The 14840-nt window shown below is 41.8% G+C and overlaps 1 protein-coding gene and 1 non-coding gene across 2 annotated transcripts; one reads left to right on the top strand and one right to left on the bottom strand.

Annotated features, from left to right (window-relative positions):
• The first annotated feature begins 3172 nt into the window (after nucleotides 1–3172).
• LOC139407783 (tudor domain containing 15) lies at nucleotides 3173–10951 on the top strand. Its single transcript, XM_071151643.1, has 4 exons — nucleotides 3173–3204; nucleotides 4170–10240; nucleotides 10422–10480; nucleotides 10815–10951. Exons 1-3 carry the CDS (start codon nucleotides 3173–3175, stop codon nucleotides 10433–10435), a joined length of 6117 nt encoding a protein of 2038 aa, XP_071007744.1. The 3' UTR covers nucleotides 10436–10480; nucleotides 10815–10951.
• A 1195-nt stretch (nucleotides 10952–12146) lies between these two features.
• On the bottom strand, nucleotides 12147–12229 carry trnal-cag (transfer RNA leucine (anticodon CAG)). The gene has a single exon. It is a non-coding gene; the product is annotated as a tRNA-Leu (tRNA).
• Between the last annotated feature and the right edge of the window lie 2611 nt (nucleotides 12230–14840).

The following is a 14840-nucleotide window of genomic DNA, read 5'->3' on the forward strand; positions in this document are numbered from 1 at the left end:
GTGTTCTTGATTGTTTACACCTGTCAGCAATGGGTGTGGCTGAAATAGCCGAATCCACTCATTTGAAGAGGTGTCCATATACTTTTGTATACAGTGCACTCAAAGTATTTTCCACATTTTGTTACGTTACAGCCGTATTCTAAAATGGATTAAATAAAAACAATTCCTCAATCTACACACAATACCCCATAATGACGAAGCAAAAAATATATAGTACGGTACCAGTCAAGTTTGGACACACCTACTCATTCAAGGGTTTTTAATTTGTACTATTTTCTACATTGTAAAATAATAGTGAAGACATCAAAACTATGAAATAACACATGGAATCCTGTATTAACCAATTTTTTTTTATTTTAGATCCTTCAAAGTAGCAACCCTTTGCTTTGACCGCTTTGCACACAATTTATATCCTCTCAACCACCTTAACCTGGAATGCTTTTCCAACGGTCTTGAAGGAGTTCCCACATGCTGAGCACCCTTTGGATGCTTTTCCTTCACTCAGCGGTCCAACTCTTCCCAATCCATCTCAATTGGGTTGAGATCGGGTTATTGTGGAGGACAGATCATCTGATGCAGCACTCCATCACTCTCCTCCTTGGTCAAATCGCCCTTACACAGCCTGGAGGTGTGTTGGGTCATTGTCCTGTTGAAAAACAAATTATAGTCCCACTAAGCGCAAACCAGATGGGATGGTGTATCGCTGCAGAATGCTGTGGTAGCCACGCTGGTTAAGGGTGCCTTGAATTCTAAATAAATCAGTGTCACCAGCAAGGCACCATCACACCTCTTCCTCCATGCTTCACGTTGGGAACCACATATGCAGAGATCATCCATTCACCTACTCTGCATCTCATAAAGACACGCCGGTTGGAACCAAAAATCTCATATTTGGAATCATCAGACCAAAGGACAGATTTCCACCAGTCTATTGTCCATTGCTCGTGTTTCTTGGCCCAAGCAAGTCTCTTTTTATTGGTGTCTTTTTAGATGTGGTTTCTTTTCAGCAATTTGACCATGATGGCCTGATTTCATGCAGTCTCCTCTGAACAGTTGACGTTGAGATGTCTGTTACTTGAACTCTGTGTAGCATTTATTTGGGCTGCAATCTGAGGTGCAGTTAACTCTAATGAGCTTATCCTTTGCAGCAGAGGTAACTCTGGGTCTTCTTTTCCTGTGGCGGTCCTCATGAGAGCCAGTTTCATCATAGCGCTTGATGGTTTTTGCGACTACACTTGAAGAAACTTTCAAAGTTCTTGAAATGTTCCGGATTGACTGACCTTCATGTCTTAAAGTAATGATGGACTGTTTCTCTTTGCTTATTTGAGCTGTTCTTGCCATAATTTGGACTTGTTATTTTACCAAATAGGGCTATCTTCTGTATACCACCCCTACCATGTCACAACACAACTGATTAGCTCAAACGCATTAAGAAGGAAAGAAATTCCACAAATGAACTTTTACCAAGGTGCCGTAGGTGTCCTGGAGGGCAGGACACCCCAGGTGATGTTGTGCAGACAGCACCACCCTCTGGAGAACCCTGCGGTTGTGGGCGGTGCAGTTGCCGTAGCAGGCGATGATACAGCCCGACCCATGAAGGCTCTCAATTGTGCGTCTGTAAAAGTTTGAGGGTTTTAGGTGACAAGCCAAATGTTGTTGCGTCGTCTTCACCCCACTGTCTGTGTGGGTGGACTATTTCAGTTTGTCAGTGATGTGTACCTTGAGGAACTGAACTTTCCACCTTCTCCACTGTTGTCCCATTTGTGGATAGGGGGGGTGTGCTCCCTCAGCTGTTTCCTGAAGGCCACGATCATCTCTTTTGTTTTGTTGACGTTGAGATGTAATTTTCCTGACGCCACACTCCAAGAGCCCTCACCTCCTCCCTGTTATTCTGTCTCGTTATTGTGGGTAATCAAGCCTACTACTGTTGTTTGCAAACTTGGTGATTGAGTTGGAGGTGTGCATGGCCATGCAGTCATGGGTGAACAGGGAGTACAGGAGGGGCCTGAGCACCATTGTGGGGCCCCAGTGTTGAGGATCAGCGACGTGGAATGTTGTTTCCTACCTTCACCACCTGGGGGCGGCCTGAAAGGAAGGCCAGAACCTAATTGCACAGGGTGGGGTTGAGACCCAGAGAGATCCTTGATGAAAACCTACTCCAGAGCGCTCAGGACCTCGGACTGACGAAGGTTCACCTTCCAACAGGACAACGACCCTAAGTGCACAGCCAAGACAATGCAGGAGTGGCTTCGGGACAAGTCTCCGAATGTCCTTGAGTGGCCCAGCCAGAGCCCGGACTTGAAACCGATCGACCGTCTCTGGAGAATGGGAGAAACTCCCCAAATACATGTGTGCCAAGCATGTAGCGTCATACCCGAGAAGACTCGAGGCTAATCGCTGCCAAAGGTGCTTCAACAAAGTACTGAGTAAAGGGTCTGAATACTTGTGATATTTCATTTTTTAAATTTGCAAGCTTTTCTGAAAACCTGTTTTTGCATGGTCATTATGGGGTATTGTGTGTGTGTGTGTGGCTTGATGAGGGGAAAACATAATTTTATCAATTTTAGAATAAGGCTGTAACATAACACGTGGAAAAAAATCGAGGGGTCTGAATACTCTCCGAATGCACTGTGTATCGAACTAGCTAGATAATGGCAGCTATCTAAGTGGCTAAATCATTTGCTGTAAATGCATGCATCTTCGGGTCTGACTTGTTCATTCTAAGCACAATGCACCCCCTTAGTAGCTACACACATTTTGTAGACTTATTAGCTACATCATCCTAGACTAATTAACCAAACAGAAGTGTTATGCATTTTCTAAATAAAGTTTTTCCTCCTAGTCACTCGGGATATTGCTCCGCTTCATGATGAACCCCCTCTGTGATCAAGTGAATTTTAGCTAGCTGAAGACTTTAAGGTAAGATTACTATTTTTATTGAGAACCTGGTTAACTAAATGGTAGCATAATTTCAGGGTATATCTATGTTTGATGAGTTGAAGTGCATGCCTAGTTGTATTAGTATAAATTCTGGAATGGCATATTCAATATGCTATTTTTCCTCAAAGAAGGCTGACAGCCACATTTTAGCCTCTTCCTTGATTTGATATTATGTATAATAATTTAATGTTTTTGTTTGTTTTCTTTTAGGAAGGTTCCGCTCTCTGTCGCAATGTTGTTGAGAATGACTTCAGAAAATAGAAAGTATGTAGAAAGTGATTGAACAATACCCATATTAGCCTACATTATGATGTAGATGCAAATGCTGAGATATAGTTAATGATGCCAACCACCGTGGTATGACATAATATAACCAAGCACTGAATTTATATCATTAGGGCAAGAGCACGCGCATACACACACGCATGGGTTTTAGGTCACAAGCTTGTTGAAGTATAAAGAGGGTCGTGAAAGTGCATTCGTCTTTTCAATTCAAGCATATGCAGTCTTGACTCTGACCCTCTCAATACAGATGGGCTACATGTCCTGAACTTGCGATTTTTAAGCATTTGTGTAAAGATTGTCTTCCACAACTTATTGTGGTGATTGGTGACACCTTTGATGTGACATGAAAAAGATTAAAAGAGTTGTAAATAGACACAATGTCGAGTAAATGGTGTAGGGATGCAGTTTGAGTGTTTAAGGATTAGCGAGTTGGATTATAACGCTATCCAATAAAGTGTATTTGTAAGCACAACCCTAATTTCTTATGACTGGAGTAAATGTAATAATCATGGTTTAGAATGTAATAATTGTTCAAAGTGTCTCATTAAACGGCCCTGCACACACATTGTCATCATAGTAGAGTATTCATCAAAGCCATGGTATACATTAGTAAATCCATTGTAATATTTTACCTCATGTTAACTCGTTTCATTATGAATAGCTCAAACATCAACAACAAAAAAAGTAAGATTATGATTTATTATAGTTAACTCCTCAGGGATCCCCTTTCATCTCACCACCAGTTTTACCTACAACCATAATTCACATATTTACAGCTGAACTATAATACTCAAAATGTATGTGCTGTTGGTTATGTTTTGATATAGATGTAGGTCTTACATAAAATACTAGAATCAAGACCAGTTACAAAAAAAATCACAATTAGGCCTAAGCATCAATAAATATTCCAAACACGTAAGTAATAAAGGCTATTTTTGTTCCAGACCTCGGGATGATTCAAGTCTTCCTGCACCATGTGCTCTGTGGCCTGTGGACCTACAGTTAACGCATGTGAGCTGCAACCCAGGGGATACACTGGTGCACTTTCAGGGCCAATATCTCACAATATGTGAACTGGACTATAACATACTGCAAGTGGAAATACAGAATGCACAGAAAAAACAGATGGCGGTGGAAGTGGGGGAGTTCTGTTTGGTAGAGGATGTCCTATCTACCCGGTGGTACAGAGGAAGGGTTCAGAACAAACAGAAAGAATTGTTTGACGTGTTCCTCATAGACCATGGGAATGTTCTGAGTGTTGATGCCAGCCATTTGGCCACAGCTTTGGATGAGCTCTTCATGCTTCCTCCCAAAATCATCTGTGGTTTCTTTGCAAATGTGTTACCATTGAGAGAAAATTGGGATTCTTTTTCAGAGACGTATTTTGCTTCCTTGATTGGAAGTCATGTCAAAGGATACATCCAAGCCTTTCTTCCTCACAAAGTCCTCATACTAGAAGCCCCAGATATCAACAAGGATCTCTTTAGGCTGAACTTAGGGAAACACATGGACACAGACACATTCCTTCTCTTGGTGGAATTGTTGACAGAGGTACCACTCAAGCAGAGCATTGAACCTGTCCCAGATCTACTGATTGAAAAGCAAGGTGGACAAGAATTCTCATTCAAATCATCCAGCTTGAAGGGTTTTGAGGATATTCTGTCATTTTCAGGCCCTAAGTTGACCACTGGCAAAAAAGTGAGGGTTAGGGTAACCGCTGCAGTGAACCCTGTTACATTCTACTGTCAAATGACAAGTATGGCAAAAGATCTGAAACGGATGTCAGACAAATTGGCATTGTCCTGTGAGTCCAAGAGCAAAGACCCCAGTCTACAGCCAGCAGAAAATATGGGCTTGCTTTGCTCAGTCAAAGGAAAAGATGAGAAGTGGCATAGAGGCTTTGTGCAGTTTCTCCCTGTAAACTCTAAAGTAAGAGTATTGTTTGTTGATTACGGATTTTGTGAGTCTGTGAAAATTGAGAATGTCCTCCAGCTTCCACTAGATTTTCTCTCAACACCAATCATGGCATTCCCGTGCGCTCTTTCCTGCCTGAATGGACAAGATAAGGCAGTGAAGATCCAGCAGCTGACTTGCTTCAAGAAAGGATTGCTGGGTGGAGTATTAGATGTTGAAATCAATGGCTTTGACAAAGAGCAGAATCTCTATTCGGTCACAGTGCTCAGTGCTGAAGACTATGCAGCTGTTGAGGCAGGGCCAATTCAAGATGTCCCTGGACAAAGGGAGTGTGACTTTGTTCTTGAAAGTGAGCCTGCTTTCCCTCTAAATGGCTACCTGTATTATGAGACCGCAATAATCCAAGCAATGGATAATTCAGTCATTGTTGAGGAAATGCAAGAGGACTCTGTGTTTGAAGGATACGTGGAGCATGTCCTGAATCCAGGTGCGTTCTGGTTGAGAACACAGAAACGCAACAAAGACTTTGAAGAGATGATGGAGAACATGGCCAAGCACTTCAGCCAAGTCCAATTGGATGAAGAAATTCTGGAGAATCCAGAGCCTGGTGCACTTTGCTGTGCAATGTATGAGCTGGATATGCATTACTACAGAGCAATGGTGACAGACACTCTTGACAATGGAGCTGAAGTATTTTTCATTGATTTTGGAAATACAGAAAAGGTACCACGCATGTGCATCAAGCAGATCCCGGACAAGTTTGCTATTGAACCAGCATTTGCCCTGAGTTGTTCTCTGGTGAATGTCATGCCTTTCGACGATGTATGGACGATCTCTGCAACCGACTACTTCCGACGAGCAGTCTCCAGCAAAACTCTCCTTGTGCATGTTGTCCACATAAGGAAAGATCTATATGTGGTTGATTTGTATGAGCTTGAAAACAACTCATCACAAAGAGCATCAAAGAGCATCACAGAGCTCTTGACCACAACAAATCATGCAGAATTTTGGAAATACACTCCTTCGGCGCCTGTGATACCTAAGAGCGAGATGGAGAAGAAAATGATGAAACCGAAGACCGGTAAAAAAGGACAAGTTCATACAAATGGATCAAGCACAAGTGGAATTACAAGGAAACCTCCCAAAGAGACATGGGAAATTTCTGAATTGTTTGGCTGTGAAAAGAAACCTGAAAGCCCGAAGTCAAGCACCCTAAAAGACAAGGCACCAGCGGTGAAATTCAAAGCACAGACATTCAAGCCCGGAAGTGAGCTAGTTGTGCGATGCTCTCACGTCAACACACCCTCAGATTTTTGGTGCCAGCTGGAAAGCAAGATCCCCAACTTGGAGGACATGATGGAAGCGATTCAGCGGTATTACCAAGCACACACACTTCCTGTGCAGTTAAATGATTCCTGTTGTGTTACCAAATCTAAAGATGACGGCAGATGGTATAGGGCCTGCATTATAGGAGCACAGAGAGATGAAGTTGAAATTATATTTGTGGACTACGGGATTATATCAAAAGAGAGCGTGCACAATCTTCAAGCAATAGTGCCAGAATTCCTTGATCTTGAGGGGCAAGCATTTAGATGTAGCCTTTACAACTTGATTGAACCTGCAAAGGGCAGTGATAGTGATTGGGGCAGAGAGGCATGCGATTTACTGAAGTACTTCGCTCAAGGCCAGTCAGTGAAGTTGACATGCTATATACACGCTCAACTGTATGTGAAAAACAAGGGCCTGTGCAATGTTGTCGACCTCCACAACACTCAACAGAATGCAACAAAGAAGCTTGTGGAAAAAGGTCTTGCAAGAGAAGTGCAAACCCCTATGCAGCTTATGCCATCAGTATGCCCAGACTCTTTTGTCCATTCTTCCTTCAACTTGAGATGTGGAAGTGAAGAGCAAGTCTGTGTCACTCATGTGTGCAGTCCATGGGAGATGTATTGCCAGTTGGACAGAAATACTGAAATGATCGACAACTTGATGGAGAAAGTCGCCACAGAAAGTAAAGAAATACTGCGTGCCAACTCTGGGCCTGATATCGGAAAACTTTGCCTGGCAAAATATTACGGTGATGGCAAATGGTACAGGGGTGTGGCTTGCCCTGTTCAATCTACTACGCTGCTTCTAAATGTGTTTTTTGTGGACTATGGAAACATGCATATTGTTGAAAAAAACAATGCTGTATCTATTCCCAGACATTCAGCAGATTTACTGTTCACTCCCATGCAGGCATTAAGATGCAGTCTCTCTCAAATCCCGAAAGAGGACAACTTTGCAGATGTCAACAAATGGCTAGAGAAATCCATTCTCAACAAGCCACTTAGAGCTGTCGTTGCAGGAAAGAATGAGGATGGGACAGTCTTTTTCGATCTGTTTGATGGAGGCATAAACATCAATGAGAAAGTCAAGGAGCTCATTGCAAGTCAAAAACCAAAGGAGGAGAAAAGCAGTAGACCTGTGACTGGTCATGAAGGACACAAAGAACAAACGAAGAACAACATTGGAAAAACTCAAGCGGGACAGCATCTGAAACCCACACGCAAGGGCAGCCAACATCACCAACATCAAAATAAGAAGTCTTCAAATGCTCAAAAAGCAAACCCACCAAAGCGTCCTGATGCCCAGCAAGATTGGAAAGGGCAAAGTGAAAGAATCGCTCAGTTCAAATCTGAGGAAAGCACAGAAGGAAAAACGGATCAACATGTAGACCGTTCCTCCAAACTCACAGGAACCGTTTGCTCTGTCCAATTGCCAAAACTTTCACAACTACCCTCCAATCCCAAAATAAAGTCTGGATTCCGAGGTCTGGGGTTTGTTTCCCATATCAATACCTTCGACAGCTTTTTTATCCAAATGCAAGATGATGAACAATCCATTCTGAAAATGAGAGAAGACCTCAACACTGAGCTGTTTAAAGAAACCATGGGGAACAGCACATTGGACTTCAGAAGGAATAACCTTGTTGCTGCTGAATATGAAGAGGATGGTGCACTTTACCGTGCAGTTGTGACAGATAATGCGTCTAATGACCATTTCAAGGTGGAGTTTGTTGACTATGGAAATACAGCCACTGTGACTAAGGACAAAATGTACACTCTGACAAGTGTTTTTTTGTCGCAACATAGACTAAGCATACCCTGTTCATTGCTAAACAGTGGCTCTTATAAAAGTGATGCCTCTTTCACTGATGCAGTAATGGGAAAACCTCTCATGGTTGAAATTGTCAGTCGTTTTGGGACACAGTGGGAGGTTAACGTTGAGATCCAACAGGACAACCCAACACTTGACAATGATGTGACTGAAAATGAACAGGTCCAAGCTTTGTGTGCAAGCCTAGTTGACACAGTTAAAAAGCAAACAAGAGTAACCATCAAGGACAATAGCCGGTCCAATACACATTCTGAGAGGGTTATGTTCACTGCTCAAGGTGAAAAGGTCTTGCAGAATGTGTCCCTAAGGCCCTCGCCAACTAGGCACAAACATGACATTTGCAAACACCAGGACTCCAATCAACTCCAATCAACAACGTTTGGACCATCTATGGAGGCCGTGAAGGATATGGCCATTCCACCACAGGATATAAGAGCCGGACAGGCAGAGAGTGGGACATTGTTGTCCATCTTGGAGAATGGAGATCTATATCTAAGACTCCACAGCACCACAGAACAGTTTACTGTACTTGAGAATCTCATAGTTGAACATTTGTCTAAGTGCAAAGTCATGTCTGAGAAGAATGTCAAAGAAGGACTTCAATGTTTGGCAAAATCAACCAAAGATGACCAGTGGCACAGAGCAGTTGTACGGCATGCTTCTAATGACCAAGGAAAATGCGTTGTGTTCCTTGTGGATCATGGCACTGCAGAGGACGTCCCAATGGGCTGCATCAAAGACCTCTGTAATGACCTCAAGCAAACTCCTGTGCAAGCAGTCTTGTGCAAGTGGAATAGCCCGGGCCACCCTATCAGCGACGCTTATGAGATATTGAAGAAAACTCTGAAACAAATGGTAGGCAAGGATGTAAAACTGATGTTTGTGTCCTACTCTGAAGCTGATAACTTGTGGATGGTCGAAATCATGATAAATGGACTGTTCCTTGTTCAGCAAATGAAGACTGCAACTTCTGAATTTACTGAAGAAAGACCAATCCCCACAAAGACTCAAACTGTAACCCCAAAAGAGAAAAACTCCAACTTGGACAACAGTCCCCAGAGGTTCTTCCTTTCCCCAGTGAACATGGATCTGGGATACTCCGGCTTTGCAGCTGCAGTCACCACACCAAGTGAATTCTACATTGTTCTGGAAGATTTGCTTCTCATCATGAACAATGTGTCTACGATTCTTGAGGATCTTCCAAAGGAGCTGTTGCCATTGCATGAAGAACACCTAATTCCAGGGTCATGCTGCCTTGTGAGGTCTGATAGTAAGAACAAATGGTGCCGAGCTGAAATCGTCCATTCCGATAGCACAGTGGTTGTGATCAATTTGGTTGACTATGGCCATTGTGTGGACATGCCGTACAAAGATTGGTCTGAGCTGAGAAGACTTCCTGACCAGTTGACCAGGCTACCAAAGGTCACGTATCCATGCACTTTGAGAGGAGTAAAATCAGTCGAGGGGCAATGGACAGATGAAGCAGTTGTTTTCTTTCAAGAGTGCATCTGTAAGAAAAACCTTCAAATATACTTCAGGCAGTACATTTCTGAAGCACACTGGGAGGTGGACATTGTAGCAGATGGCGTTCACGTGGCTAAAGACCTGGTTGATGCTGGCCATGCAGAATACATCGACATCATGCTTGGACTGAGATTTCAAGAACAACGCCACATCAGAGCCCCTGAACAGAAAGAAGGCATGAGTCGTGCAGAGAGAACATCCAAAGTGGAACCGGAAATGACACCACTTAGGACGAACAAATTCCTGAGAAGACTGAATGAAGAACTAGAACTCGATGGACACACTTCAAGTGAGGCTGCCTTCCATGGGCAAGGATTTGAAAAAGCAAGCGAGAAGACAGCCCGTGCTACTGAGTACCCTGATGGCCAAGGAGCAGAGATGATGACACACTGTAGCACAATGACTGGAACAAGACATTGTAAGTACTTTCACCTGCTAATTTTTTTTGTTCTGCATGTTGGGTAAGACATTTTAAATGTAACTTGGTGTAGGCCTAATTACAATTGTATCTTTGAACCCTCTGTTTTACTATTAAATGCAAGGGAATACATTAAATATTATAATTAATCCCCCCCCCGCCTCCATTCTACATTTCACAGGTGCCCTGATGTGACTACTGGTTAGTTGTGACTACCAGTGAGACGCTACTCCATATCAGGTAATCACACTATAAATAAGATGTATTTTATGACAGGTCTTAACCAAAAACATGTATTAAGCTGGTGTATTTGCTTGATTAGTTCTACTAATTTCCAGAGTGGTGCAGTGGTCTAGGCACTGCATCTCAGTGCTAGAGGTGTCATAAAGACCCTGGTTCATTTCCAGGCTGTATCACAACCGGCCGTGATTGGGAGTCCCATAGGGCTGCGCACAATTGGCAAAGCGTTGTCCGGGGTAGGGTTTTACGGGGGTAGGTTAAATAAATAAAAAACATTTGACTGTTTAGGTCCATACCAACATTGACATTCCATAGTACTATTTTTATCACAAAGGTTGTGTGACAAGCGCGTGAAGAGGAGCAAAGGACTACAACACTATTCCAGACATTTTCGTTCAGAAAGACTAAATGCACGACAAGCCATCATGCTTCTGATGATTGGAATTTTCTCTTGGGTCAAGATTAATGCAGCAGTTATAATCCTCTATATTCTATTTTTCTACACATGGTTGTATTTATATCAGTGGTTCACATTTAAGGATGGCTTAAGTTATCTAAATTAAGATTTCAGTATGACATCTCCTTTTTGCAGTATATCTGAAAGAAAATCAAATGTGTTGCAACAGATTTGCTTTTGGACTGATACAGTTTAGGCCTAGATTCAACCAGATTAAATGTTAAACAGTGATAGATGATACCTTGCACAGCTGATGTTTTGGTGGTGTCAGAGGTGTAATTGAAATGGAGCTGTCAAATCGGTGAGCTGCTGCTCTTGTAATCTTTGTCATGAAGCTACACCCGTTCCACTCGCTTTAAAGTTCAACATGAGAAAGTGTAGACTATATAGAAATAATCACTCAAATTTGAAAATCATTAAACAAAATGAGGATTTCTATCAGCCTCATTGAGGTGTAGATTACACCTCACATCCCAGTGTTTGAAGTTGTGGACAAGGCTGCATGGGATTTCTCATAATGACTGTGTAGCCAATGGCAATGTCCGCTTTAAGTATAATGGCGGGAGCTGCTTGTGGATTTGACAGCTCTAGCGCAGTTCCACCTCCGACACTTCTGATAGAATCTGGCCCTTAGTCTTGATATTTGTGGATAATAAATAACTGAAGTGGAATGCCTGCCTTTTGCTTATGAAACAATATGGTTTGGATATTTGCATAGTTGTTGACAATGTTTTTAAAGGTTGAGTTGCATACCTTTTTCAAGCATTTTCCAGCAGTTATACATTATAAAATGTAGGCAACAATCTTCTAAAATGTTATGACTACTGACTAGTCAAGTTTGTGATTTGATAGGCCTACTTTTTTTTATTTGGTTTTGATGCCACATCTGTCTTTACAGTATAGTTTGTACTGTAATCGATGTTATTTCTGTGGCAAATAACATGTATGCCTTTGACAGAAGAACCTTACAAATTTAAATAATTGTTGCAAGTAACATGTTTGTCTTTGAGAAAGAACCTTACTCATTTAAATAATTGATACCATTTCATCTTATTTTAGTTATTTGTTAGAGATGACACAGTTGGTTGTGAATAATTCAATAAAGAATCCACACGTATAACAATCGTTCATTAAACAAATGCTTTGCACATTTAAAAGCCGTCATGTGAATGTTTTCAGGACACTACACTTGAACACATAAAAATATGCTGTCAGAAGTGGGATTCGAACCCACGCCTCCAGGGGAGACTGCGACCTGAACGCAGCGCCTTAGACCGCTCGGCCATCCTGACATGTAAGGAAATATTGACTTGAGACCACTAATATTGTAATAACAATATACACACGCTATAGCTTGTTGACATTTGTATGCTGTTTTTCATTTTTATGAGAGGCTAATAAATTGCTGTCTAAAAATTACGTGCAATCGTAAGATGTTCTCGTGCAGACTTCCTTGTTAGCATTACATTAGCAGACATTGACATCAGCAATTCGTGTTATCTGGATGTGGCTAATTTCAGCGCAGTTTGCCCATTTTAACTGCGCATTTGGTGGCCAGTTCATTTCAACCATAGATTGATCATTATGTGGGTGCAACGTAGCATCTCGTGCAAGGCATCTATTCTGTTTGCTAGTGCTAGCGCCGTCTACGTATTCGACTGCTACATTGTTTCTCTACTGCTGCTAGCCCGGGAAGGGTGTAATTGCAGCCCGCAATTCGGGGCGTTTTGTAAATGGGCGTTTCTTGATATCAAGTTATACCCATTGATGCTCGCTATTGTAGAGGGAGCTTCTCGGAGTTTGAGTGTTTGTGGAGAACCGAAACAAAATCAATAGTTTTGTATTATGGTTGGCGGACTGCGGTCCAAATGGATGATAGTTCTGATGGTATGGGTGGGTTTGTTGGGCTTCCAAATGGCACAGCTGTCTAAGGCACTGCAGCTCTGTGCTAGAGGCGTCACTATAAACCCTGGTTTGATCATGTGCTGTATCACAACTGGCCGTGATCGGGAGTCCGATAGGGCAGCGCACAATAGGCCCAGCGTCATTAGGGTTTGGCTGGGGTAGGCTGTCATTGGGCCTAGGTAAATAAAGGTTAAACGTGTTTAATTTAAACAAAATGTTGATAGTCAAGGACCTGGATGGTCTGTTGCAAAATGAAAAATAATGGCCCTGCTATAAGCGCTACTGACTGCAGTGGGACTTCTAGTGAAGAGGGCGAAGGTATTGAATAACAAAAGTAATGATGTGTCAGAGCGGAATGGTGTTGGATGCGACCACATGGTCTCATCTACACCATATTCTATTAACCAATGCTGTAAAGAGAGGTGAAGTAACATTAGCCAGTTCAACTGGACAGGGTGGTGGTTGTGCTACATTCACAAGGGAAAGTCTTGTATATCGTAATATACCTGTCCCATCTGAATACGAATGTGTGATGATGGAAATCTGCAGTGCAGGTAGTAATAATAGGTTGCAACATTTTTACAACCCTTGTCAACTATCTGTATCGATGTTTGATGAAATATCAGGAGGGTTGGACTTTCTTCAGCAAAGATGGCTGACAAAAATACTATGACGGAAGCAAATGTAAGGGATTATAACGTCATAACGAATCATGCAAAAAATGTACAGTTGACAGGTTTATATTAGTTACTGTAGAGACAAACAAATTATGCATTTTTTAAATCAAAGTTCATTTATGAAAATCGCGATTTAGCAAGCTAGCTGACTAGCTAACATTAGCCTGATAACGTTAGCTGACTAGCTTTATGCGTGTTGTGACATGTATGAAATTGTAATTCTGGTTATTTAATGTTTTAGGGACTCCTGAAATAACTAGCAAACTAGGCTGCCGTCTTGTGAAACAGTGGATGTAAAGAATCTAGCTAGTTAAAGCATTTACTGCTAATTGAATGTACACATTTGTAAGCTTGTCTTGCTGATATTTGCCATGCAGATAGATGAAATAACGTAGCTAGCTATGTTCTTGCTTATTGTGCAGTGGAGGATAAAATTACCTGTATGCCTATGGATCTAGCCGATCTGTGTATGGACCCAAACGTTTGGTATACAAATTAGTTCAGAACCTAGCTATGAACCACAGCTATCATAGCCAGTTGTATCAATTTAAAAACAGGCTGAATGAGTAGAATATAATAGCTTTGTGCCAAGGATGCAAGTCGTATATACATGTAGTTATTACCATGCATGAGATCCCCACATTGTAGCCTGTACATTTAACATATTCACTGATCATGTACTCTACCTTGGCAAATAAAGGTGCAGTTCAGGTATGAATGTCTGACATTATTTTTCAGTCATATTCAATACCAGGAGTATCAAATTCCAGTCTTTGAATGATGCTGTGTCTGCATGTATGTATTACAATTATACACTTCAACAGTGTTTACCAATCTTGGTCCTGGGACATCAATGGTTCCACATTGTAACTAATAGACTAGAAACAGGATTTAACTAGTTAAAGGCTGATTTGTAATTCACCTATTTTATTTAACTAAGCAAGTCAGTTAAGAACAAATTCTTATTTTCAATGACGGCCTAGGAACAGTGGGTTCACTGCCTGTTCAGGGGAAGAACAACAGATTTGTACCTTGTCAGCTCGGGGATCTGAACTTTCAAACTTTCGGTTATGAGTCCAACGCTCTAACCACTAGGCTACCCTAGTATAATTGTAAAAACAGTACACTACACTTCCTATGCATAGAGATTACTGGGAAGCTGTTATCAGATAGCTTAGCTAGCTAATTAATATTAACGTTTCTGAAGAGTACAAGCTTTCAAGATAGCATAACAAATGCCATGAGGCTCATTAGTAGTTGCTAGTTTAAAGGAAATCATTCTGCTTGCTTAGTGAGTACCACTGCCTCCCGATTTGCCTCA

This window comes from Oncorhynchus clarkii, chromosome 4 (genome assembly GCF_045791955.1).
Source record: "Oncorhynchus clarkii lewisi isolate Uvic-CL-2024 chromosome 4, UVic_Ocla_1.0, whole genome shotgun sequence".
NCBI lineage: Eukaryota > Metazoa > Chordata > Actinopteri > Salmoniformes > Salmonidae > Oncorhynchus > Oncorhynchus clarkii.

What these genes read in the sequence shown, in the direction of transcription:
- LOC139407783 (XM_071151643.1), top strand. Translation starts at nt 3,173, where the DNA reads ATGTTGTTGAGAATGACTTCAGAAAATAGAAA. An exon ending in ATGACTTCAGAAAATAGAAA is followed by an intron (nt 3,205 to 4,169) that starts GTATGTAGAAAG and finishes TTTTTGTTCCAG; the next exon opens with ACCTCGGGATGATTCAAGTC.